General features: G+C 40.6%; 1 protein-coding gene across 5 annotated transcripts in view; it reads right to left on the bottom strand.

Moving 5' to 3' along the window:
• LOC110834074 (Supervillin) overlaps positions 1–27,726 on the bottom strand; it is a 138,091-nt gene that overhangs the window by 48,574 nt on the left and 61,791 nt on the right. For 4 of the 5 annotated variants that reach the window (XM_087350297.1, XM_022072866.2, XM_087350296.1 and 1 more), the window contains exons 3-8: positions 21,312–21,492; positions 17,751–18,112; positions 16,562–17,175; positions 10,335–10,470; positions 3,410–3,932; positions 855–2,777 (exon numbers count right to left, since the gene is read on the bottom strand). In XM_087350297.1, coding sequence (XP_087206423.1) covers positions 855–2,777; positions 3,410–3,932; positions 10,335–10,470; positions 16,562–17,175; positions 17,751–18,112; positions 21,312–21,492 — 3,739 coding nt within the window. Of the gene's footprint in view, positions 1–854; positions 2,778–3,409; positions 3,933–10,334; positions 10,471–16,561; positions 17,176–17,750; positions 18,113–21,311; positions 21,493–23,502; positions 23,569–23,674; positions 23,754–27,726 lie in introns of those variants that run through there. The other variant, XM_022072867.2, reaches the window with a different exon arrangement.

Below are 27,726 nucleotides of genomic sequence, written 5' to 3'. Positions count from 1 at the left end.
CTCTCTCTGTGATGGAGACTGAGATAGATCGATTTAATCCCAAGAGTCAGAAACGGTCTTATATCTCAACTTCACGTAAATTTGCACATGTGAAAGCGACCATTTGTCTTCTACTCGCAAAAGTTCAGGAAGAGTCATTCAACTTCTAGGACCGAAACTGATGCCATCACTTTCGTTGACTCATTCGGGCAGGATGAATACCTTAAGCAGGTCCCTTGATGATTCATAAAAGTACGTGACTCAGACTACTATGTATATAACAAGAAACGCAGGTAGGAACTACTTCACCAAAGTCTGGATTCGGTGGAGGATTTTGAAACAATAAATTCTGGATAAAAACTTTAATTTTTAACAAACTTAGGTAAAAAATATGGTAGAGTCCTTCGAAAAAAAAATTTCGCTCACTTAATAGAATAATTCCCCGTTATTTATGGAACCGAAACATTCATTACCATGCTCACAAAAGCGAGCCACTGTTCCTTGTCCAGAGCCAGATACATACATTTCACAGCCCCACACAATTTTAAGTTTCATTTTAATATTATCCTCTCATCTACATGGGTTCCAAAATTAGTCTCTGCCTTCGGGTTTTCCGACTAAAATGATATGAATTTTTCATCTCTCCAGTTTTAAAACAAAATAAATATTTTTTACCATATTTGATTATTCGTAATAAAAAATATGACCTAATTTGACAAAAACTCAGTATCTTACCCTGAGACCACCAGCTCACTTCAGTAATAAATGATCTGCTGATATAACCAAATAATAATGAATGTGCTCAAAACTGCATACCAATTCTGACATTCCACTGAGCAAAATATGTGGTTAGATATTCGTCATTTAAAACTTACCCTGTTGATGCTTTGAGCTCATGCAGAGTGATGGGCTGAGTATGAAACCTCTCCCTGTCTCTTGTAGCTCTCAATGAACCAGGTCTCTTGGGTACAGCTCCAGTTTGTCTGCCACTGCTGTTTTCCTGACCCAAGAAGCTCTCCATATTCAAAATTCGCTCAGCCACAGATACTGGGCGTGGCTGACTGCATGCTGTCTCCATCAAGACTGGTGACTGTCTCAGCTGAGTGAATTCAGAAGCCATTTCTGTAGTAACTTCAAAAGATCGTCTCTTATTTAAGATGGCACTCAGCTCATTATCCATGGATGATGGAGAATCTGATTTTGTTACAGAAGAATACTTTAACCTCCTTTTAAGCACAACTTCTTCCTTTTTGGGGCTACCACTTCTGGATTCGTCATTTCCTATTCCAGGTCCCACAAAATCGCATCTTTCTGCTTTGATTACCTGCTGCCCCTTATCATTGCAGAATGACAATCTATGCCTGGGAGATGCCGATCTCTCGCTTGAGGATCTGTCGCTGCCTGGCTGCTTCAGAATGGGTTTCACTGCTTCACATTCAGAACCAGAAGCTGAATCAGAACCTCCAGCACTGCGACTTCTCAGGATGACACACTTCACAGGAGAATCTAGTAATGCGGTTTCCAAGTTTGTTTGTTCTTCTTGGGATGATTTTCTGGAAGATTTCAGAATTGGTTTCATCGGTCTTTCTTCCAGATCATCAAACTCTGAACTTGGTTTCTTCTTCAGTATTGGTTTTGGTGCCTCGGTTGATGATGAATCGGCCGTCGCGTTATCTTCAGAGCTACTTTTCTTCTTAAGTATAGGACGCACATGTTCCAGGGTGGCGTCAAGTGGTGAAACATCAGTTCCTACATCCAGTCCTGCCACATTCATGATAACAGATGCAGCTATGGAAACATGTGGAGACGTACTGCTACTGCTGCTGTTGCTACTTGGAGCAGATTTTCGTTTCAGAATTCCCTGAGGTTCAGGTGAACCGGAGGTCCGTTCCTCAACTTCATCATCACGGCTTGTTCTTCTTTTCAAAATTGACTGTGGTTGTGGGTCAGGTGACTGAGTTCTTCGAACTAATTCTTCCATAGAAGATCTTCGTTGATTCTTTAGGATTGGACGAAATTCTGATGATCCAGAATCCCATCGTACCATATCTGGGGAGCAACTTCTCCTCCGTAGCACTTCAGATTCATCAAGACTGCTTCTCTTCTTGAGGATACCCTGACGTTTACTGCTACTTCCCGTCTGTTCAAGAACTGATGGAGAGAATGTTACAGGAGGTGGGGGTGTAGAGTTTCCTGCACTTACCGCCCCGGCTTCGTCCTGTGAAGTTTTACGTTTCAAGATCGAAACTGGCATCTGCTGAGAAACACCTGAAGAAATTATCAATGGGTATGACTCATCAACTGATTTTTTCTTCAGTATTGATGACGGCTGCTTACTAGGAGAGCCGATCCATGGTCTTGTACACTCTTCACCAGAACCATTCTCCAACTGAGACGAATTTGAGGAATTCACGTTGCTGTAAGGTAAATGGGGCTCACCTAATTGACTGAAACTATCACCCTTAGTATTCGGGGTCTTCGTATCTTTTACCAAAAAATCTGCATTATGATAAATATCAATCTTGCTGAAAGTCTTGTGATTGGTAATTTTACTGGATGTGGGAGAACATTCTCCAAGGCCACTTTCATGCTGAGCATAAGTATCTCTACACATTTGGTCTGTACTAATGCCCACATTATCCCTAACACCACACATTTTCGAAGAAGTTGGGGACATACAGGTTAGTTTGTCAAGACGTGCCACCGTCTCTAATGTGAGGGCCATCAATTTATCCACCTTCTGAGACACTCGGTCTGATCTTCCATCTGGCTCGACGCCACTGCCACCATTGTATGCACTAAAGAGAATGAAACAATGCAATCATTACAAACCAAAGGCACATCCTTCAAGGCATCAATAGGCCTATTAACATTATGTTACAAAACTTTTATTTAATTGTAAATTATTAGTTAGGCCTGTCTGTGTGTGATACCATTGGGGATATGTGTCGTTCCGCGACACAAGAATAAAATATACCTATTTTAAACTGGCCAGGAAAATCAAAATACTATTATCAAGCTGGGAAGAGAAAGGAAAATTTAAAGAAATTATTGCCAAATAATATAACAAATGTATACATTTTTTCATACTATTTATTACACACTGTTGAAATTGCAAGCAAGTGTGAACATTTCTGAAGGACAAGATTACAAAGGACAAACATAATCTCATCTTATCTATAAATAAAGGAATCAGAAATATAATTTCTGGTGACACTATGTTTGAAGATAGCATCAATTTTGAAGAGCAAATGGAATTGGTATGGACAAAGAAGTAATAGCATCTATCAGGTAAGCCAGTCACAAGATGGATTCCATATATTTCCCAGATGTGAGGTGTATGCAATGCAGGAGCCAGTACCAAGGCAAGCTAAGAAATTAACCTTGATTCCACAAATTACTGTTCAGACTTCATAAAAAGTTACCTTACCTCATTGCAGCATTTCCTCTGAGCTTGGATGGTGAATCCCCAATCTTGTTCCTGCCAGCGAAAGCAACAGATGCCAAGGGAGTTTTAGTGGTTTCAAATCGTGCAGAAACCTGTTCTTTACTCGCTGCAATTCCAGAGCTTGCACCTCTCCTGGCCTGCAGGAAATGAGTGCCAGAATCGGGAGTGAGTCGAAGTATAGCTCGACTAGGGGGAGATTGTCGATGTTCATCGCCAGAGGATCGTGAGGAAGAAACTGAATCAGGTGCAGGCCTGGGAGTTGGACGAAGAAAGTGACTGCTATAATCTGACGACACTTTCGATACAGTCTTGAAAGGGGAAGACCGACGAGGAAGTTCCTCAGACTTTGTGGAACGTATAGGGCTTACACTTGACGGGGACATAACAGCAGGTTCTAAAGAAGATTTCTGGTGCAACCCTGTATCTAAACTATTCAAGGAAATAACACCAACATCGCAAGGATGGTCAATACGTCGGCGCCGTCGAGGAATGGCGCTACTACAGTCTGAAAAGAAAAGAAAAATGTCTACTAATTTCATGGAACTTGAAAATGTACTTTCTTATACGACAAAATAAAATTAATTTTCTTCTAAGAACGAGAACGTATGTATTCCACAATAATATACAAGTACGGTTAACTAAAATGTGGGACTGTTAATGAACATTCGCTCTCTGGTAACATAATCTGAAGATTGACCAAAGGCCGTCAATGGACCGTACTGCATGAATATGAAAGGAACACAGAAAATAGGAGGGACGGAGGAATGGTACGAAAGAGTAAAGGTAATCAAGAAAGAGGGCGTACAAATGAGATCCGAAAGAATTCATTCCCAGTTGAATTTCATCTACACAAGTTGTGAAAGAAAGCTCATCACGCGCGTTGACAACGCAGTGAGATGTGGCGGTTTTGCGCCAAACACCACTGAGTCAGGATAACTTAAGAATAAATTATGGTGGTGTTATCAAGGGCATCAAGAATGTTCACAGCAATAAACTACCTCACTATTAACCAAACAGAAACTGCGTGGCTTTACTAAGCAATGGGATGGCTAGTTCAGTGTCAATACTTTATCTTATCTCAGAGCACACAGTCGTCTTTCTAGTTCACGTTACGTGAAAATTATCAACAAATTACGGAAAATTTCGATACTCGGCCATGCTTCTTTATCTATAGTAAATTTAATAAGAATCTCACAAAAAAACTATAATCTCTAAGACACTTCAGAAATGATAAACACCAAACTCGCGTTTCTTAGAAAAGTAATATGACGCTCAGCGTGTCAAAATATTGCGTCTTTCATGGAACCTGAAGGCTCTTTACCGTGCCCACAAGAGCCCGCCACTGGTCCGTATCCTCAGACAAGTACAATCCATGTAGGATTTGAGGATTTCACGGTGGTGAGTCTGAAGATGGCTGTCTTCTAGGTTGTTGCGCCGTGCAGTCTGGCAGAAGTTTACCGACATCATGAGTCATTGCCCTGATGATGGAGACAGCAAGGACTTCTGAAACTTCGGTAAACTTCTACCAGACTATACGGCGCAACAACCTAGAAGACAGTCATCTTCAAATCCAATCCACACATTCACACCCAATGCCCTTAACATTCATTTTAGTATTATACTCCCACCCGTGCAGGTCTCTTGGTGTCTTCTTCAGGACTTCCGAATAAAATGCGGTTATGAATTAGTCAACTCTGATGCGCCACCAATTTCACCCTCGTTTAATTAATCACTCTAATGTTTTAAGGCAACAAATTACAAAACTCAATCCAAGTATACTAATTCCAGAGGTGTACACCCATTACAGTCCGTTCACTGGTAAACCGCAACGCAACTGTCACTTCCCGGCTCCTGGCAGGAACTGCATGACTCACCACCACGCCCTATACGAGTCAAATATCGGTCCATTAAACAGTAAAATCAATTTACATTCATTAAAAGAAGCGCTGAAAATGATGTCCCTGTAACAGTTGGTTTTCGGTTTATTACAGAACATAGTGTATAACGTACAATTCTAAATTTTAGGTTGGGGTCGAATCCTTCTGAAACAACTGGCGACCAGAATTGCCAAAAGCCAAAGTTTCATCATAAGAATCAGACACGGAACCAAATGAGCCTGGGTGTAGTACCTGCTACAAACACCATGTCTTGACAAAGGTGAGACAGTTGTTACGCCCACTGCTGTCTGCAGCCAACCTGGCGCAGGTGTGTAGCTGAGTGAATATTCACTCACACGAACGTATTCGCGTTTACAACTGTTCAGGTGAACGCTTTATCACTAAAAAAATGGGTCAGAGGAATACTTCTTGTGACAACTACAAAACACGTCACTACACAAGCACATCCAACTGTCAGCACAATTATACCAGACACGAATTCACAATAAAATGTTTCGCTAGTTGTTTATGGTACGTGGTCGCGTAAATGCGTCACTTCGATTTACAAATTCTAATATCACAACAATTATAATATCTCTGTTTGATAAAAACAATAAAACATGCGATACACAAATAAAATCTCCACCACTGTTTTCCTCAGTAGGATAAATCGATCACAATAAACATTCAACTTTTGGTCACGCTTCACATAAAACAGATGTATGAAACATCCGCTTCTATACACTTCATTGCCGAAGTTACATCCGATCCACTGCTGCAACAGCCCATCACTGACTGATCCAATCACCAACGCAGTCGAGTTCAACTAGCAGTACTGGGTATCGGACAATGTCCTCCTCAACCTCAAGCTTTCCGTGTGGGCAAAGCGCACTCTTCACTTATTGGTCAACTGTTAACGGGATGCGCAGATAAGACACAGCCACGGTTCTGAATTCGATGATCTGAACCGTTCAATAGGTCAAGTCATATTCTAGTCTCTGATGTGCCCCTAATGGTAACATACGGACACAAGCTAGAATCTCATTAAACTACTTCGAACGGAGAGTCAACAACAACCACTCATATAAACACACGCATATTTAATTAACGACGCGCCTCCAGTAGCTCGTAAAATGTAACAAGTGAAATTAAAAATCCGTGTCAGTCGTAGAACATCCACGAACCGTGACTACGTCACCCCAGACGACGTACTTGTATGTAGCTGAGTAATTTAAAAACGTAAAGTTCTCATATTTCTCTGTAAAGTTTGTAGAGGTAAATACTTACCGCAAAAAACACAAAATTTTTAAAACCCATTTCTTTCTTGTTCTCTGTCTTCATTAGTTCTACCTAAAGCAGTAATGGTACCTAAAAACTGCTGACATAAGGCGATAACCATCAAAACAACGAATCCTTTGAGAACATTTTATAAACACATGTTAGAGTATAGATTACTTCATTTTAGTTTAGCTTGTTTTCATTTGTATTTGTTTAGTGAATACGTTTATTAGTTAGTCCAGGGGGTTTCATTCAAAAATGCAACGCTTGGTGCAACACAATTTGAATGCTTCGATGACATCAAAACAAGACAAAACAAGTCTTCTTTAAAATGTTTGTTTGTTAGAAAGAATTCACAGAACATCTGTAGAGCAGATGCTGAAAATGTCCACCACCATTTTGAAGACGAGCATCACCCTTTGCAGTGTCGATACTTTTTTTAGGTTTATTGCCAATGCTGAAAACAGTCTGTTTAATATTGTGTTTAAATTCGTCCATCCTTCGTAGTCTATTCGAATAAACTCTGAAATAAACACACATTTTGCTCGTAAATACACCATGTTCACACCGGCACAGCTATTGCGTAAGTGTAGTGAGCAGCGGCCTAGCAACCAGGGTGACCCCGACTCGAGTGTCAAGGACGATGTTGGGTGTTGGGGTGGATCTGGTTCTGATTTAATTTTTGTATCGTTGTTCGTGATTATTGCTGAGTTGCGTTTTGAATGGCACACACTGTATTTGCCCATCATAGGCTCTTTGCTGCTGGCAAACACTTTAAAGACGACGACGACAACAACAACAACAACAATTACTACTAACGCTGCTGCTGCTAATACTACTACTTCTACTCACTTTATTTTTGGCAAATACATCGGCTTTGTTTAAGTGCAGTTACGGAGATACGTGATCTTCCCCTTCTTCGATTCATTTACAACAAGCCTAACCCAAGCCGGACTTTGACATCTTGCCAGCAGACTGCTGACAATTGCAAGAACGACTACGACCTGCTTGTAATTCAGCGCTCATAAAGACACGTTCTTCTCGACCCAATAACCTTCAATTTCAAATTCTAATACAGCAAATCCTGCTTCAGAAACAAGAACGCAGAATACACATTTGTATAAACCAAGTCACAAAAATCGATCCAGGAACCCAACCAGAAAGAAAGAACAAAGGTAAAGAAGACAGAAATGTAATTTTATAGTACTATAAATCAAATCCGAACCTCTGGTCATACACACGAATGATTTTCTTGTCTCAATCTGACGTCTTTCAAGCTGACTTGTGACAGGAGGTGGCACACTCGGGGGGGGGGGGGGGGGGGGGGTCTTGAGGACTTCGGTGTTACGGAAAACGCCGACTGAGACAGCGTTTGTTCGTATGCTGACAGATAAAGGAAGTAATCTTGTCAGCACAGACTCAACAGAAGCAAGAGAACCGACTTTAGGACTCAACTGATGTCACCGACTACTTACGGGTCAAAAACCATAAACTCGACCTACAAAATTCGAGGTAGTGCAGCAAATAATTACGCCAATACCGCGACGTTCTTCAGACAGGTGCGTTTACTGCCATTCAGGTCAAGATACATGCAAACAATCTGTCCAGTCTTTGCCAGTACGTAATTGATACCCACCCTGGGCCACCTGCATAAAGCTGAGAGCAAAACTGTGGATCAAGCAGCTAGGCAAATGGTTTCTTTCCGGACACAGTAAGCATAGACCTCAGTGCCACTTGCAGAAGTATCGAAACAATTGCTGTCTCTAACTAATCGACTCTCTCTCACTAAATTAACATAGTCTGTAGCTACACCTGTAACATGATCCGTAAAACGTTTCCATGGTAACTGCCATCCAGATCTGACCTACCACAACTTGTCTGCTAGACTAGGTCAGGCGGTCGCAGTTTACTGATCTCGTTCGTATTCTGTGTGACCCACATATATGCTGCGACCTATAATCCGTACGCATGAGTACATTCAAAGGACGAACAAAACACTCATGTAGCTCCAAACACTTCAAGCAGCCGTCCTATGGAAAAAAAAACCCAACTTGAATACAAAACTGTTTTCAACGTAACGGCACAAGGAAGACTGGTGGTTGGTGTTCGCTCAAACACGTATCAATAATTCAGTTATTTACAGCACGTGTACGAGGACCAGCAGATCGCCTTTTCGAGAATGACCAGAGCCTTTCCCTACCTCATGCCTCCCCGTACATCGAGCGTTGACAAAGCAAAAAGGAGATAACATACGGCGATCCCACGTCACGCTGTAGATGTCATCATCTCCATCTTCACTGTCTCCTATAATAGGGCAGAACGGAAATCTAACCCGATGTGCGCTCCCCAGACCGGCAGAGGTCAGAATTATCAAATAGCGTTCCCAATGGCATAAGAAGTAAGACCGGCAGACAGAGTACCTCACGAGTAACGAGCACGTCAAGTAATGGGATGGTACGCCTATCCGGTTCAATCCATCGGCAATTCAAAGGCATTTCGTGGTATCATCACTGGCCCCAACCGAAACACACCGTAGTTCGTACCTTAAGACATGCCACGACGGCTTCCTTCCTATTTTTATATCATTCGACGCTAAATAAGCTCTGTTGTCCATAAAATGTCATTAAAACCTACGACCAACCATTTACTTAATTAACCTACATTGCTGTGTTCGGCGAAATCAGAAGAATCCACACACTTGTCGTAATATTAAAGCAGCATTTCATCTTCATATCCGAAAAAAATAGAAACCAGCATACCAAATGAAATAAGGCGTTCTTTGCAAGAATTTGGGGTTAAAAAGCAACTACGAACATGGTATAATAATTAAAACAGGGCAGTAATTACTGTATAAACCAGAGGACACTACGAAGCGGTAAAAAGATATGAAAACGGGCGAATGTTGCTGACAACGGACGATCCGGGTGACAATCGACTGTAACATCGACTGCGTTGAGGTTAAAGGGAAGATAGATCAGCATATCCGGGACAATAGAAGAGTCGCTAATGATATAAATGCTTATAAAATGAGCATCAGTTATGGAAGAAATCGGTATCTGTAAGATTGAACCGAAAGCTTTTTGATAGAATCGGACCAAATGCATTGTAAAGCAGAAATATTACAGAGCATAAAATAAGCCAAGTCTAAACACTGTGCGATTATTTTCATTCAATTCATTTATTTAAGTGCTTGACAACTTCATAATTGTCTTTATTTACCATGGTACAGCCTATCATTGATAGCTCAGTCAGTATAGTGGCTGGACGGCCGGGGTTCGATCCCCGACGGGGGCAGAGGATTTTTCCTCTAGCCTCTGCGTCCAGACCAGCTCTGGGGCCCACCCAGCCTCCTCTACAATGGGTACCGGGGTCCTTTCCCGGGGGTAAAGCCGGCCGGGGCGTGATGCTGACCACTCACCCCATCTAGTGCCGAGGTCAAGGAAGAGAGGAGCTATACCTCCACTCCCCCCAAACGCCTACATGGCGTATAGTGGGACAAACTTTACTTTACTTACAGCCTATCATTAATACTTTCGAAAGTCAATACGAGTACAAGTTTTTGAACTAAAGAACCGGCAAGCGTCTACCAGACTAAACGGCGCAAGATCCAGAACAGCAGCAATCTTAATACTTCACGTCGTGAGAACCTGAAAGTACGGCAAGCCCCCGTGAACGCAGTGGCTGTGGTCACCGCATTAACAGTCCCTTTCACCCAGAGGAATCTTAAGCAGGGAGAAGGTTTAATCACTCACCTCCCAGCAACGCACTGTCATTGCACACGACCTCCTCAGCGGCGAGGGACCGGTTCAGATTCGACTTGCGTTTCGAACTCTTGTCCTTCTCTCGCCTCGGGAAGCAGGGCGAGGCCACAACTTCCGATGGGCTCTTCTGCAAAGACCCAAATTTCACAAAATTCAAGTGACAACGCTGGAGAGATAAATGCCACGGCATTCTAAATACCTACATTTCTCCGTTCTAAGTAGGACTTGAGGTTTCCACGGCGGCGAGTTCGAAGATGGCTGTCTTCTGGGTTGTAGTAGTGCCGTGTAGCCACCGCACAGATGATGGAGAAAGCAAGGACCTCTGAAACGTTGCTACCAGACTACACGGAGCTACAACCCAGAAGACAGCCATCTTCTTACACCGTCCTAGTTCCACCAATACTAATAGCAGCCATTACACAACGCGCCTACATTACTGGAACTGTATTCTAATTCTCGCCGACGGAAGGGCTGACTACCCCTAAATCCTAATGCCCTGTATAGTCGGCGCAATGGTTTTTGGCCGGTGGAGAAGCTAGCGGAGCTGGCGGACGGGCCTACTCTGTGTACCTGAGGTGGCACGGTCAGTGTATTTCTTTTGTTTGGGCGTTCAGTCCGATAAGCTCCTCGGTGCAGTCAGCATTATACTATCGCACAAGTGACTCGCTCCTAGCCTTCACCTTGAAAATTCCACCGGCAAAAACTACTGCGCCGACTATAGCAACTAAATGTGCCACCTGCTTCAATAATCAATAACTCAGCATTTTGTGCACAAAATGTGTTTATGTGTTTCGCGTTGTATCAGAGCAGACAGGCAGATATTATTTCCTTAAATATAATTAACCACCTTATCTTTGTAATGGAGAAACGATGTGTTTTCTTTGAGGTAGGAACAGAAAACCTTCATTCTACACTCGGTCTTTCAATGAGATTTTAAAACCAGACAATTCTCTCTTCGTCACAATCTTATAATCTGGAACATGTATTTGAATAGAGCAAAGAAATCTATGGCAAATAATAAAGAGTAAAACTCAATAAGGGGATTTTTTTAATTATCTACATTAAGAAAAAATTCACTTGGGCAAAGAAGAACACGGAAAGTATTGTAAGCAAAGAAGATAAAAATAAGAATGACAGAAATACAAACACGCAAGACTAAAACAACTAACGCAAATCATTCTATAAAGCAAACAAAGTTTTAAATAAACCATCTCTACTACGAGGTGCGATCATTGGTCTTTGTGGCAGAAAAGTGGTCAAATCATCACGACCTCAAAAAACTGTGCTATAAGTTTCTTACCAGAAAGGCATATAAACGAGTTCAAGATGACGACGACCATCATCAGCATCGTCACCCCCCCCCCCCCCCCCCCCCCGGCAAGTTTTTGCCACCTTTCCTCGTTCATCGCTGCATAAAGACCCGACAGTTTCCATCCATCGTAGCTTCGGCCTTCGAATACTTCTTCTTCCTTCTCGTGTAACCTCGGATACATTTTTGCTTGGCAACTATATTCTATTCCTAAAACATTTCAATCTGCTACGTATAATAACTTTACATAAATTGAAGGTTCCTTGCATACAACGTACAATTCATGATTGCACTTAAATCTCCGCTGTCCACCGCGCACAGCAAGTACTTGTATATTTTCCTCTGAAATAAATCCAAGGCTTTACTTCCATCTGACGTCAGTGTCTATGGTTCTAAAGCGCCGACGAACAGGCCCAGTTTGGGACATTAAAAATGACAGAAGCAGACAAACCGGTAACGTGACATTCACTAAGAATTCCCACTTCACCAAGACATGACACATTTTCTCAACATCCTCATGTTTTATTTACCTACATTTTAATTCTCCTCTGCCCACTTTAATGTTATGACATCGACACAACATTACAGTATCGTAAACTTTAAGTGCCACTATATCATGGGAGGTCTTTCCATCTAAAATGGCGATTCCAAACTTCACCCTTATCAGGCACAATTGTCAAATACCACATAATACACGTGTAGGCATAAATTCAACAACGTAAAATTATTACACGTGTCAATCAACCGATCAGTTGGTAAGACAGCAATCCAGCCAGTGAAACAGTCAAGCCAGTCAGTCAGTTGGACTGTAGTCATTAAGACTAGCAAGTCACGTTTACGCCAAAAGTAAGAAACTAAATAAGTTGTGTATTAATACGTTATCTGGATTTGCCATACGAAAACTGAGAGGATCACAAAGTTTCCTGACTCAAACAAAAAGGTCAAAAAGACTTAGAAAGAATTAAAAAATTGCTTCTACATCAGTGGAAAAAGTATAATATTCAGATTTCTTTTAGAGATCCAAATTAAATCGTTTAAAGTATTGTTTGGGACTCTGACAAAGTCGGAAGGAATAGAAAAAATGAAAGTCCTCTCAACGTCAGCTGCACGTGTCAAAGAGTATTCCGAAAATGTCACAAAGGCAAGTCTGGCGATAAAGCGTTAAACGTTTATCTCGGCTTCAGTGCGAAGTTACACAGTGAATCACAAATACTATCAGTGACAGTGAATGTGCAACTACGCAACAGAGATTAATTACAACAGGGGCATGCAAAAGAGTGTAGCACAGCGGTGTTTATCACATTCGGACACACCTCCATTTCAGCCGTTCAGATACACAAACACACCTGAAACTAAACTAAAACAGTGAACATTTGACGGTCTAGTTCTTCAAATCACGCAGTTTAAATATTCTGTACGCATGCCGACGAAATGAAAAATAACAGTATCTATTATTCAACCGCTTGACGAAACCAGTAGAACAAATTCTCATTATTAAACCCAACTGTATTAAAATTAGATAAATTAGCAAGTCCTTTCTCCAGGCTTACAACAGATATTTTACAGAGCATCAATTTTGTCGTCGATCTAATCGGTTTGGGCATTATGGGTCAAATTGACGGGTAATAATTGTGATTATAATACTAATAACATAACAATAGTTCAAAATGGTAGCGCCAAATCGACAGTTGACCACTGCGCAATTATTACCATTGTATAATTATACCCACTGTTTTGTATGGTTATGAAAGTCTGATTCTACTATACTGAAGAATATAAATTCAAGACAAGATGTAACAGAAAGTTAGAAAACACTGCATAATGAAGAGGTTGAACATTTCTATTCACCAAATATCATCAGGGCAATCAAATCAAAGAAAGCGAGATTAGCAGGGCATGTGGGCATCTAGCACACATGGAAGAGATGAAAAATGTATATAGTATAGCGTATCACACAAATTCAACGTTACAAATCTTGACTGTTTGATACGATAAAGTTAAATAGCCCAAAACTGCCACTAATAGATTTCACTGTAATGTTTTATAAGACGAAGTTTCACAGCCCGACACAATGTCACTATACATTTCTCCACCCAGAGTACTGTGCCATGAAGACTGGACACCCCTCCCCACACAACACCTCAGCATTTAAGAACACTTTATCGCAGTCACACACTCCTATTTCTTTTGAACTGTACGTGAGGTCTCGGCCTACAACAAACACGCTTCAAGGGAACTGACGTGATTTTTATGTTAACACATCGAGACACATCTCATTTATTACCTATCAATAACCGAGTTACTACAGAAAAGGAACTGAAGATGACAGCCTTCTGGGATATTGCGCCGTGTAGCCTCGTACAAGCCGTCCGATGTTTCTGAGGTACGTACTGCCTCCATTATCAAGGCGATTCGGCATGGGACTTTAAATAAACTGAGAATCAATATTCCAGAATCCTCCGAACAAGAAATGCCTAGTCCAGTCATCTTTGTATGACGAGACAAAACGAGGAAATATAAGTACTGGCCTTGTACTTCGTGTTCCATCCTTCACAAAACATATGCAAGACAAAGCACATACCATTTTCTCTCACCTGTGTAAATATTACACTATGAGCTTTCCATCATGCTTAAAAGCTAGTGATATCCCTGATCCAGAAGAATACTCGGTAATCTTCCACCGAACCTGAAGCCACATTTAGTTTAATCTACATTCACCAACTATCTAATTAGACCTATGAAGCAGACTCCTTGAAATAATCAATAAAATCTTCTCGGGTAGTCAGCCGCGTTAACTGATTACCGTAGTAAACCGACGTTTCGGGAACCAACTCTGTCCCCATCATCAGGGTTCTGATACGACTGGATACCTCGGAAGTCGCCTCGAGTCGAGTTGGTTCCCGAAATGTCGGTTTACTACGGTAATCAGTTAACGCGGCTGATTACCCGAGAAGATTTTATTGATTGTACTCGCCGCGAAAGTCTCAAATCCTATATCCTTGAAATTATGACAGTTCATCAGCTGATAAAGAAATTACCTAAATTTGTAAAACCCCAAAGTTAATTATCGTTTTCACAGAACATCGCAGGAACCACAAAATCAAAGAGGAACCAGGAATGAAAGCCCTTGTTTCCCGAGGAACAATATCCCATACCACAGGCACTGAAAATACGAAAGAGAGAACAACAGAATCCTATTCTGATTTGGCACTACAGTTCAATTTTAACATTGCTCTATTTACAAAATTTTATAACACGAAAACATAGAAGACGCGAACCAAAACCTGGCTCTGAACGATTGTATTCGAACAACCCAGAGACCGTTGGGCCACCAGTAATGGTGCTTTGTCATACGCACAATTAGAATTCATGACCGCGATAAACATCTGGCAATGCATCACGCTGTTTAATCCTTCAAAAAGAACCACATAACTACATAAATATCACATAATATATAGGCTAACTTTAAAGAACAAAAACCCACTTTACTGTGACCTCATTAATTCCTTGTAATGAATCATTATCTGCCAGCAGAAATTCTAGCTGCAAGAATGCAGGTGCCTTTGTTCGTACAAGGGCCACCTTTCCCAATGTAACAGGTTCATTCATTATTCTGCCTGCTGGCCTATCATATGACACTGGATGGAGTACGCTACACATGCCTTATTTGGCTCGATACGACACTACCCTTGATCTCAATTCAGTCCCATGCTTGCTTTAATGTAAGCACCAATATCTGAAATCACAGCAAGGGAGACCTCTAACAGAAAAACTAGTTTAGTAGAGAGTGCGCCTTGAAGCCTGGCACTTCTTATAAACATTTAATTTCTCCAACTGGTTTATTTTCAAACAATTTGTCAGCGTAGTCCACCCTAGTCTAAAGGCTCTTAAGAGCGAGAGGCCATCTATCATAACTCAGTGATTAATTTGCTTCAATAATTTTACAACTACTGTAGGCAACAGAAGTTAATGGTAGTAATTACATATTTTAAAGTTCCTTTTCAAATTTATTCCTGGTTTCATTATTTTTTAAATCTTGTTTAAGGTCGAGGCAGATACGTGAACAGCTAGAAAAAGAATCATGGACTTTATGGCTGGTGTTCAAGTATCGTTAAGACAGTAGACATTTCAATTATTCAACATCACTTCGTAGTATTTATGACAGCAGCGCGTATAAGGACGTAACTTCCACAAGATGGCTGACTTGCCACGCAAGAATGCACGGATACATTTTAATCACGAAAATACATACTGTTCAAAACGCGGGAAGCCATCTTCAGGGGGTATTTTATTGGAATCGAGACAATTCCAGAAGAGTAATAATAAAGTACAAGTTAATTACAAACTTATTTGACAAGCTAAACAATTTACATGTCTGCTTTTCTTAAAGGCATCAATGTGAAACGTAATTTACCAAAAATACATCGCCAAGTGCTTTTATAAATGTTCTACTACCATTTCCTAATTCGACAGACGTCACTGTTGTAGAACAGTTTTACCCAAATCCTTCCAAGTTCGCACTCGCCCACTTGCTGTATGGCTCATGTAAAATGCTTTTTACCGCGGGAGACAGACAACATCCATTATGAAGTCCTATAACGAGATCTCCAAGCTCTTCAAATCACATGAACGTGAAAGGGCCTCAAGGCCAATCTATGTGTCAGGGCAGTGTTCATCAGCGATTCTGATAACCGGAACAAGTCAAACAAAGGCAAGCACGGAAACACGGGGTAACCAGCAAATATTTGGTGTTTGTTACAGATGTAAGGTTTGCATTTATACTACCAAATAGAAGTTACACAAAAATTCTTTACTTTCTTCCCTTAATAACAGGAAATTAGAAATGTCTGTATGAAGCCAGCAACTTTATTCAGACTTCACAACGAGTTGAATGCGGGTGACGACCTACCTCTTTATCCGACGATCCTGTCGTACCAGTGCTGGGAGTCACCCCTCGTCTGTCGGCTACTCCAACCCGACGAGTCCTGGAGGAACTCAGCAGGGAACGAGAAAGGCTTCCTCCATCATTCGGATCCCTCGCAGGGACGGATCGTAACGATGATCCGGACACTACTCTCCCAGTCTGATGTGCAAGTGAAAGACCCGACGAAACAAGTTCCTTGCCACTCTGAGAGCGAGATAGAACTGTCCCCGAGTCCTTGGAACTATGAGATCTGGGTGACAAACTCAAGTCTCTGATTAGTTCCTTTCCGCTATGAGATCGTGACAAAGTTAACCTCGTTGCAGCTTCTCGACCGTCTCTTGATCTAAGTGGTGATTCTGTCGAATCTCTGAGGAGATCCTTGCCACTCTGGGAGCGTGCTAAGGACAAACTATTGTCCTTTCTAGGAGAGAGTCCTGAAGAATCCTTACTTAAGTCTTTGCCGCTCATAGAGCGCGTTACAGACTGGAGAACGTCCTTGGAGTCCTTGCCAGCAGCACTACGAGGAGATGTTGATCCTGTGTTCTTACCATTTCGAATTAGAATTCCTGAAGCGTCCTTACCATTTTGTGCATTATTTTCTGTGAACAAAAGTGATATTCGGAAATACGTAACGAACTGCCATGTGTGCTCACTTTGTTAACTAAAAAAACAAAACAAAAACAAAACTGCGCAGGTAATTTTGAAGCCAGGGAACTTGCAGTCGCTATTAATACGTAGTCTTTTGTTTTTTCGAGATTCAGCTGCGTCACTCGCCTGGCTCAAGCCAAAGAACAATAACAACGAATCGGACACGGCCGTCCAAAGCTAATGTATTAAATTTCTAGCGGTTTTGGAACCTGCGGTTTGAGTTCAGAACGGGCGAATCTCACATATTACAAGCTCTTAAAATAAAACCACAGTAGAAGAGATATAGAACCCAAACGAATATCGAAAAGTGTCATGAAATATATGTGGCAGGAATAGGCGATAGCCCAAACCATGCACTGAATAATAATAAAAAAACATTTGGGGAAAACAAAGTTCGTACTACACGGAAGGCTGACTGAAAATTACAAACACTGTCTTGAACGCATAAAAGCACAACGTGATAAAATTCAGCCCCAACTAGAACCCGAACAGAAAAAGAGCAGTAGACCAGTGCCTGTGCCTGTACCTGAAGGAGACGTGACTGCAGCCCGCAGTCGGGAGGTCCTGGTGGTGCGTACCCTCTGCATACTGGATGGTGGCGGATGGTCCGTGTTGCTGCTGCTTCCACTTCGGTCATCTCCATTCCTCACCGGCGTTGTGGCCGTGTTGCGAGTAATGAAGCGACGCTGTGGGGTGATCGACGCACTTCCAGAATCGTCCCGAGAACCGTACTGAGAAGCCAACTGTCGCCGACGTTCCTCTTTGTATTGCGCCATCCGTTCAGCGCGTTGATGTGTTTCCACACCGCCATCAGACGAACCACACGTTGCCAAGTCGTCAGGAGGAAGGACCTTCGATGTCGACGACGACGACGACGACCACAGGTCACTAAAAAGTTGTAACGCACCTTTTGCGACTGTTCGATAATTACTTTAACCCTCTTAATCCCAGCAGGAACTACGTACATGTACCACCTGTTTTAGCCGTCAACAACTCTGCATTTTACATATATTTGTTTCAGTTAATTCCCAGTACAGTAATCATTACATAAACACCATAAATCACTTAAAATTTGTATAGTGACGTGTCTTGTTTTCTTTGCGGTACGGGCTGAATTCTTAACTATTATTCAAAGGACGATTGGCCGGAAGGGGTTAGAGGGGCTTGGTAGAATATACGAAACATAAATCACCAAACTTGCAGTGCACAAGTCATGACATCAAGTCTTTGACGACAAAGGAACATTTTTGTCACAGTTTGAAGGTTTCTGATGATAGTGCGTCATAATGTGTAAAAATGATTTTCCATTTTTCCACCAAAGCATAAAATCATAAAATTACGACGTTTCGAAAGCTGATTCTGCTTTCGTGATCAGGCAAGAAAGGAGGGAGGAGGGCAGAAAACTTCTCGCGAATATTTGAATATTTATAAATTTCACATTGAAGAATGATGTACAATGCTCTTCATTTGCGTTGTGTTTTTGTTATGGTTTTATACAGACATTCACAAAAATTGGTGGACTGATGTAAGATTTTATGTTCTTATCCAAATCCAGTGAATGGGTCGGATAGGCACATGCAACTCGTCAACAAGATTCCAAAAAATAAATTTAGTTTATTTAGCAACCTCAAAACCAATAAATTTAACAATAACATTATTTAACACATACCACATGAAGAATGTAGGGTACTATAAAGTACGTTTACGAATACACCTATCTTGACACGGAGTTCAAAACGAATTCTCACCTCCTAGCATTGTTATAAAATATAACATAGTAACTAAAATCAGAATTATAAATAATTCAAACACCAGATAAATTATAGTTAGAAATCAGTGACCACTCCTCATTGTCACGCAAAATATGTTCCGGCAATAAAAACTCGGGACTTTCATTGCTGTCTAACATTGGCAGCGGAAATATGTTCCCTACCCCCATGCGAAAACTATGGCTGAAAACACTACGAGATACCTCTTCAAAGAATCGCAGTGACTTTTCCATTAATGTATTTCAAGGAGTCGTATTTACTAATCTAATGAAGGCTTTGTCCTTTAAAAAAAGTATCTTAAATGTAACACCAACTGAGCCCCGCACGCGAGATGACAGGTAAGCGGTATCTGGTTCAACAAAAAGCTCTCAGACGGGACACATCGGTCTAAAGTCTACAATTTTCAAATATTAATTAGAATTTAATTAGAATTTGTATGTCATACTTGATAGATAGAACGTAATGAATACCTATAAGCTGTTAATAACAAGTGCAATTATTTTAGGTGTCAATGTCGTTTACAGTGTACATTACAAGGTTTTAGCTCCTGGGACTGCGAAAACACAAACACACCTGAACCTATTTCGCATTTGGCAAAGGAAATGTTTACTTGCGCTCCCACGTACAGAACTTTGGGGAAAAAATATCAATCAATACTGTCATTGTGCAGACGATGTCGACAAGCTTAGCAGTTTTTCGTCACAGTTCGCACATTTAAATGTTTCGATATCGATATGGCACGAAACATATACTTAATAAATTATAGAAAAAATTACATTTGGAAAGTTTTTTCTATATAGTGAACAATCAGCGAAACATAAAAAAATATTTCTCTGATAATGTAGTGTGGAATCTGAAATGGGAATAACTTTGCTTCCATGGGTTTGCAATAATACAGCCTACATCTACAATATCGACACCAGAGAAGTAAGAAAATAGCAAAGAACATTATTTGCTAAATGTATAATCCAGCGGGAAACGCGTTAACATTCCGTTTTCCTGCTTTATTCAACACCAAATTTCCACGAATTCACATATTTCTCGTAAATGTTTAACTTGACTATACGAGTAATTCATTTCATACACGAGATTAACTATCACGGTAAAGCGTCTCTTAATTCAAATAAATATAATTTCACGTTAAAGAAAGCAACTCCATTCATAAAAATCATGCACTGGAAATGCTACCTCCAACCTTTCATTCCTACTTTTACATCAATACAAAGTCTGAATCATCTGATGTGAGCGCAAGGTCAAACTCATGGTAACAATTTTAGCTCTGTCCTTCTTTAAATCAGATTACGTAACTCACGGATTATGGTGATTCCATTGAACGGTCATGCGAAAACACGATCTGCAAATTCCTAGCAGTCACATTCTTCGTATTTAATCTCTGCACTTTTCCCCCTACGCTCTATGACAGTTCTCTATTTGTATCTCTGGCATGCTACTTGAAAGAACATATTCATCGAGTCACGGCTTACTGCACTCCATTTTACGACGAAAATATACTTTTATCTAATTCGACACAGATATTGTCTTTCTTGATCTTGAATGCAAAGATAACTGAAACAATACCGGTGCCCTTGAAACGAAGTGGCGTTTCAGATAGAAAGCTTTGAAAACAGCTGTATCAAGGCTAGTTAGGCACCCAAAACTACAGTCGCTCTTCCTAGTTTGTCAAAAAACTCGGCCGACAACTGGCACCTAAGTTCAGGTCTCCGGCTAGCTCAACCAGGGGGCCCAACAGACAGGCTTTCTGTCTTTACCCAAGCTTCCGAAACGTAATTTTTTTATTTCACATTTCAGACATTCAACAAAGTTAAAACAACAAAGATGGCCGTCCAAAAGATCTTCAGACTTCGTCAATTCCACTTTATTTACAATACACTGTTTTCATTTACAATGACCCTCACCGATATCAGGGCTTTATCCTCAGGACGGGACATAATATCAATCACATTATTACAGTGGCAGTCGCTTTAGGATTAAATTAATAAACATTTAAAATCAAACATATGATTTAACAAATCTGTAGAGTTTAGAACAGTCTGAATGTCGTCGTTCGTTCTCTTACACGATGAAGATGGCTGTCTTCTGGGTTGTAGCGCCGTGTAGTCTGGTGGAAGTTTATCAACGTTTCAGAGGTCAATGCTGCCTCCATCATCAGGACGATGAGTCTCCCTGATGATGGAGACATCTTCGGACTCCCAGCCTTGAAAACCTTAAATCCTCTTAATGGTGTTTATTTTTAATAATACAATTGGGAGAGTGTGGTGATCTTATTTCTTGCTGACAGACTTCGCTGAATTACCAACCTCTGCATGGCTGTGAAGTGTCCACTGCTCGTTAACGGATGAACTGTTGTCCTGGACTGGTGGCGTAGGTCGTCGTGGCATGGCCCCACACCCACAAAACGTCTACCGCTCAAAACGTCGATGCTGCTGACTCTCCCACTGCCACTTGGCACACCAGTACTGCCAGTTCTTCCTGATGATCCTGTTGAAAACATGGAACAATTCTCTATCAGTCAGGCGTAGGGATGCATTGAAACAGCGCATGTGCCACAGCCACCCACCTGGTGAAACTACTGCCGTTCGGCCAAAAGCCAGACATTCCTACACGAGTGAGAGGTTTCAATGTTGTTCCAGAAGCAAACAAGTACCAAATACTTTCAATGTTCTGAACTATGAACATCGATTAGTTACAAATAAACAGAGAAATTATCTCGTCGTTCATAACAGATAAAAAAGAACAATGCTAATTGTAAGAACGTAAAATCCACGAAAACTAAGTTTATTTACGAATTTAGTGTGCAGAATTAATAGAAACTAGTCACAGAGAATTTGTACAAACGACTTCGGAAACTCAAGACCAGCCTACTAATTCAAACCACGAATGTGTGTTTCTTTACCTTTTTGTTGGTCACATTACAAGGCAGATTAGAAGTAACACTTCTAACTTGTATTTTGAAGGTGCATGGTACGGTATCACGACGCCAAGCCTTCGACGCTAAAAACTAAACTACTGAAAAAGCGTCGTTAAATAAACTAAAAGTACAAAATTCACCATCCTTTCTTCAATGCCAATGACCTCTGCAGCCGATACAGCATTATTAAATAACAGAATCTCAGTCTTCCTATTTCCGAGTATTTTTGCTGACCTCGCGTAATGACGGACCATGCATAATGAACTTTAACAGCAAAACATCCTACATATCGGTCCGACCGGTTCTAAGTACCTGATTACGTCAAAAGCTGTCCGATGTGGTTAAAGAACGAGAAATTATCCACTGGTACATTCGGCTGGAACAACAAAGTAAACCCACATTGTCGAACTGTTGCAAAATTAATCTCGCGCGTAACATAAATCATACAATACATATTATTTATTATTTAAATCTTGTCCGTCTAATCACAATAAATTCTTATTAAATATTAAAATATTACAATAATTAACATTTAAAATATTTAAAATATTAAATGATGTTCTTTATCGAATAAAAATAATAAATAATATATATTTATTATATCACAATATGACGCAACTTTACCATCTCATAAATCATACAAGTTAAGGACGAACAATGTATTCCTAAGTCCACTTCTCTTGTTTTCTGATGGCTTAAGCCTGCTTCCTGAATGACTTTAACAAATCTCTGACTGGGAGCTAAGATTTGTGTGAGGTCACACAATCATGTTTGCATTATGTAAATAAATGACGCCTTTAGAGTTCATCATTCACAATTATCGTTTCACTCGACGCTAAGGACGTATTCAGTCGAAAAAGCAACGCTTAATATTTCACTATGTGTACAGAGGGCAAGAGTCCAGTCCTCCTTCATTGTCTCGCACACTGACAATATAGAAATTCAATCCCTTAATGACACGGACTTCATGTTAAAGATTCTTACAAGTGGCGAAGGAGTACCAGATAAAAACTAGTGTGAAGTACATGATTCAAAATAAACATGATACACACACTTCTTCGGCTGAGAGACAGCTACCCATGCAACTCCGATGTGAAATAGTTAGCTTCGAGTGGTGACTTAATCACATCAACACTGCTTATATAAACCTACGAGTTGTTATTTACAAAGTATTTTATGTTCCCCTGCCGCTTATGCAGGCATTAATACAGGGTAAAAAGCAGTTCAAAGCACGCAAAACTGCATGATTTTATATTGGTGCAATTTAGTATGATGAAAAGAAATCAGCTCATCTGAGAATGCACATTAATGAAGGCCATGCATATACAAATATATAAAACACAATTCTTCTTTTAAAAAATAAGCACTGTATATCAGATATCAGGAGATGACACAAAACCTTGATTCAGTTTGTAGAAAATGGATTCGATGAAGAAATCGAAAAAGCAACCATTTCCACGAAAAGAAATGAAATAAAAAAGAACTGTGTAAACAAAATCAGGAAATTATAAACAATCCGGAAAGCTTCGTTCAAAATAATCAAACGCTAGCGAAAAAGGGTAGACGCCAATTACACAAACCTGTTGATGCTTCCGGCCTTAACACCATTTTCCAGTGGGGGACGTGTCGGAAGGTCGTCTTCAATGCTGAATCAATTTACAGCTCTCTATTAATATAGATTCTGTTACTGACGGGATTAACAAACCTACAAACCAACTTTCATCTTAAAATGACACGTAAAACAAGCATTACCTGTTCCTACCGAATTTGTGAAGCACCGGATACGGCAACAATTATGTTCGAGAAATTCAAACATGTAAATCTCAACAAATAAAATTAACGTAAATTGCATAAAATTCTATACACCGACAGTCACGCGTGTCAAACCTGGAAAACAAAAATCCACTGTGTTAAAACCCAGTTGTGGCCCATGTACACTTACACGATCAAGTAAGCAAACAAGCTAAAACTGAACTCCAAATTACAACGCAGTAGTTGGAACCCAAAGTTTGTGAGGAGCCCCATGGGCTATATCAGTTCCATACACCCCCCCCCCCCCCACCTCCACCCAATGCCTTCTCTCGCCGTGCTGTATCGTGACTAACAACTCACCAGGATACTGATAACCAAAAGGAGTCGACTGCTCATGAACCGTGTAATTACGTATGATACATCTGCATTAACCACCAACACGACAAAGGTCTGGTAACAGGAAGCAGATTACTCATAAAAAAGGCCGACAAGTAACAAACACGAACATAAAATCGAAAACCAAGGTGGAAAGAACTTTTCTGTTACCAGGACAAGAGAAATATTTGTGCCCCAACTTATTTCAAGTGATGCATCCAGTCTTATCATGAAAGGAGCGTGCGCCTAGAAAATAAGGCGACTGAACTGTGCGTGGTTATTAACCTTTTAGCGCACGCAACTTCAAACTTTCCTTGTCATGCAGTATTAACTACCGGTTTAAAATAAATATGACTTAACAACTGCCAAGTACTGCATAAGGTCCTTGGATCGAAGTCCGGCTAACTAAAATATTTACTAGAAAGCTCAACAATTTAAAAGGACACGCACTGTAGAAATTCACAGCTAGTCTACTGCCGTATAAGAATGCAATTTTATGTTAATATTCTAACGAGAACTTTTATAATAGTATTTTAATGGAATGCAGGCTTACCACGCTGTATATTTGGAGAAAGAGGACAGAACTCTGTTAGATCAGAAGACGATAGGCAATTCTAATCATGACGCAGCACTTTCATGAATCACATTTATAATTGTACATATAATTTCTTCGCCAACTAATGCATCTGCTTTTTACGTCATGTTATATTTTCTTTGCGTGTCAAACACTGAATCTGAAGAAGACATACCATTGAATATCTACAGTAACTACAAGAAAATACTGTGCCTTGAAACTACCAAGACCAATTACTTTCCCGCACTTACAACATATTCCACATCTTCCAATAAGCCACAAAACTAAAACACCAAATCTCCAAAATCTTCTAATATGTACTTTTGACTCACTCCTCCAGTTTAATTCAGCCGCGGACAGACTCGCAGCTCACAGTGAAGCTACGACAACTTATTCATTCGCACATACACGGTAATCACTGGGAAGGGACATTGTTTCATCATGCTACAAAGATAGTGGCTCCTAGGATGTTTCACCTCGTCTACGATAGTCTGAGAATGTCGTCAAGATGGTGGAGGCAAGAAACACACAAAGAACATTTTGGTGAGGAAATCTCTTACGAAACGCCGACTTGGGACACCTAGAAGGAGATGGGAGAAAACAAAAAGACGGATTTCGTGAAAACAGGTTGTAAAACAAGCTGATGAAAATGATTCAAGAACGTGTCCAACGACGGGCTATTGCATTAGTGGTACTGAACCATGTGGTTCTTTTGCCATCCTGTTAATGTAAACTGAAAACGGATTTCGATCATTCACCACATACGCCACTTTAACTGGAATGTCTCCATACTTTTTACATAAAGTCTGTAAGGACATACAAATTGCCGCGATCCCGTGTGTGCCGTATCGACAGACAGAGTCGGGACGTGAATGTACGAAGCATAACTCAACTTTCCCCCCAATTAAAAAATTAAGATAATCAAATTTATTCAGAAACTTGAAGGGAAGAGATCACTCGAGAGACTACCAGCACACAGGAGAATAATATTAAAATGGATCGTAAAGCACAGTTTGTATGCAGCTGTAGACTAAGTTCAAGTAGCTCAGGACAGACAAGAACACTTATAAACATGATAAGTAATGTCTTCTGGCTTGTTGCACCGTGCAGTCTGGTAGAAATTTATCGACGTTTCAGATGTCCTTGCTGCCTCCATCATCAGGGCGATGCCTATAATACTTGCAAGCACTGTTAAGAAGTAACTTAAAATAGTACAGTTGTATTTCAGAGCATTAGGTTCCGCCCTCAGGTTCATAGGAGGATACGCATAAGATTTTGAAGCAAGTGCAGAACGCGGTAGTATGAATGAACGGTGCCCCAGTTCTGAAAGCAACCGAATGTGAAGTCTGGCTTCACTGATTGCTAAAGTGATTAGCCAAGTGCAACGTAAATCTAATTTTACTTACTGAACGGTAAAATGCAGAAAAAAATAGAAGAAAAACAATTTATAGCAGTTTAGAAAGCGTGCAATGAATTTTATCGATTCTGGTGGCAACAAAAATGGCATGCAATTCTTTGCGATACCAAATTTACAGTAATGTTTGAAATGTAGTGCCAACGGACGAGTATATAACGTGACAGAATAAGAGTGACCGACCGTGCTTTGGAAAATCCGGGTTCTATTTTCGGCCCGAAAGCAGGCTGTCTCGACTGAGATGGCTCGTGGTGTTTCACACTATCCCGTTAAAGCACGAAGCTCATGTACGTAATATTTAAAAATCCAGTTCCTACCTCAAAAAAAAAGTCTCCATTCCAAAAATCAAATGGTTAAAGCTAGTTGGACAAGCTGAGATCAACACAAAACTTACAAATAAAAACTGCATAAAATGCAGAGCTAATGTATGTTAAAGCAGACGGTACATACAGTAACAACTGTGCTTCAGTTTCATGTGTTACTTGTGATTTAAGGTTCTCAGGGCAGTGAAGAAGTCGATGCTGGTCTTCTGCGTAGTTGGTTCATGTGGACTCGTAAGTAGGTACCAATGTTCCAGACAAACATACTGACTGAAGTCAGTCCTGAAGATGGACACACTATGTTTCTCCGAAACGTTAATATCTACTTACAAGTCCACGCGTCTATAAAGAATATCATAATCGTAATCTAGTACTTCAGAACCTCCCAGCACTTAGCCCTCGTGTAAGTGGGAGGGGATGCCATCCATATTGAATTAATCGGCAAATATGAAACACACTTTCTCCAAAATTGAGTCCATTCTAAAATGGGCAGGGACCCGCTGGCTCCAGGTGACGCTAGGAGTTCAAATATACACATGAAGAGAAAAGACGGACTACTTATTTATATGACGTCATAAGGAAGATACCTGTTGCGCCGTCTAGCTTGGTTCTTGGCTGCAGGTGTTACAATGTTCAACAACCAAGACAAACAAAACGCAGAACCTGATTCCTACAGACTTTACCTGGTTTATATCCCTGAACTCGGCGACCTGTCCTTCCACATCTGACCACCATAAAGGGATACTTGTATTCTACGTCCTCTGTTGTTCACGCTTGTGCCTGCTGAAGTAACTTCAAAGACCTTGAATCACGTATCGGTCAAACAAATGTGACAGAAATTGCACTGTAAAAGTTCTAGCACCTGAGGCTCAAACTTTCTTTGTTTTGCCTCAAGGGGGTCTAGCGTGGTTCTCTCTTTATTTTACCTCAGTTATTTTCTAAACCTACCGCTTTCTTTTCGGCATACCGATATTTATAGGGTCAGGGTCATTGGTACAGGAAAAGTTTGTGATTCGTGTTAACAGCACAGTTGATTTGTGAATATGCAGTACTACTCTTTAGCTTCCCTCAATTAACGCAGCTTCCTTCCAAGACCTGAAGAATCAATAATTCTTAAGAAGCTCGAAAAGTTATGATCATTTTCATTAACAAATGTATTTGATTCCCATCAAGTCTACATACGTTTGACTGTACTAATGCCTTAAAGTTTCTTAGCAGACTCCTAGAAACGTCACTGACACGGATCGTGGAACAGGCTGAAAAAGTGTCACCTGTTAAACATATCTCCATCATTAATAAGACAACTCAAGAACACGTAAGTTTCCTTCCTAGTACATGAACAACCACATGTACCGCATATTTCCGGACA

Source organism: Zootermopsis nevadensis, unplaced genomic scaffold, assembly GCF_977971745.1.
Source record: "Zootermopsis nevadensis isolate Lab colony 2312 unplaced genomic scaffold, Znev_1.0 Znev_ptg000017l, whole genome shotgun sequence".
NCBI classification, from domain to species: domain Eukaryota; kingdom Metazoa; phylum Arthropoda; class Insecta; order Blattodea; family Termopsidae; genus Zootermopsis; species Zootermopsis nevadensis.
Note: the sequence above shows the minus strand (reverse complement) of the source record. Positions and strands in the feature narration are given on the sequence as shown.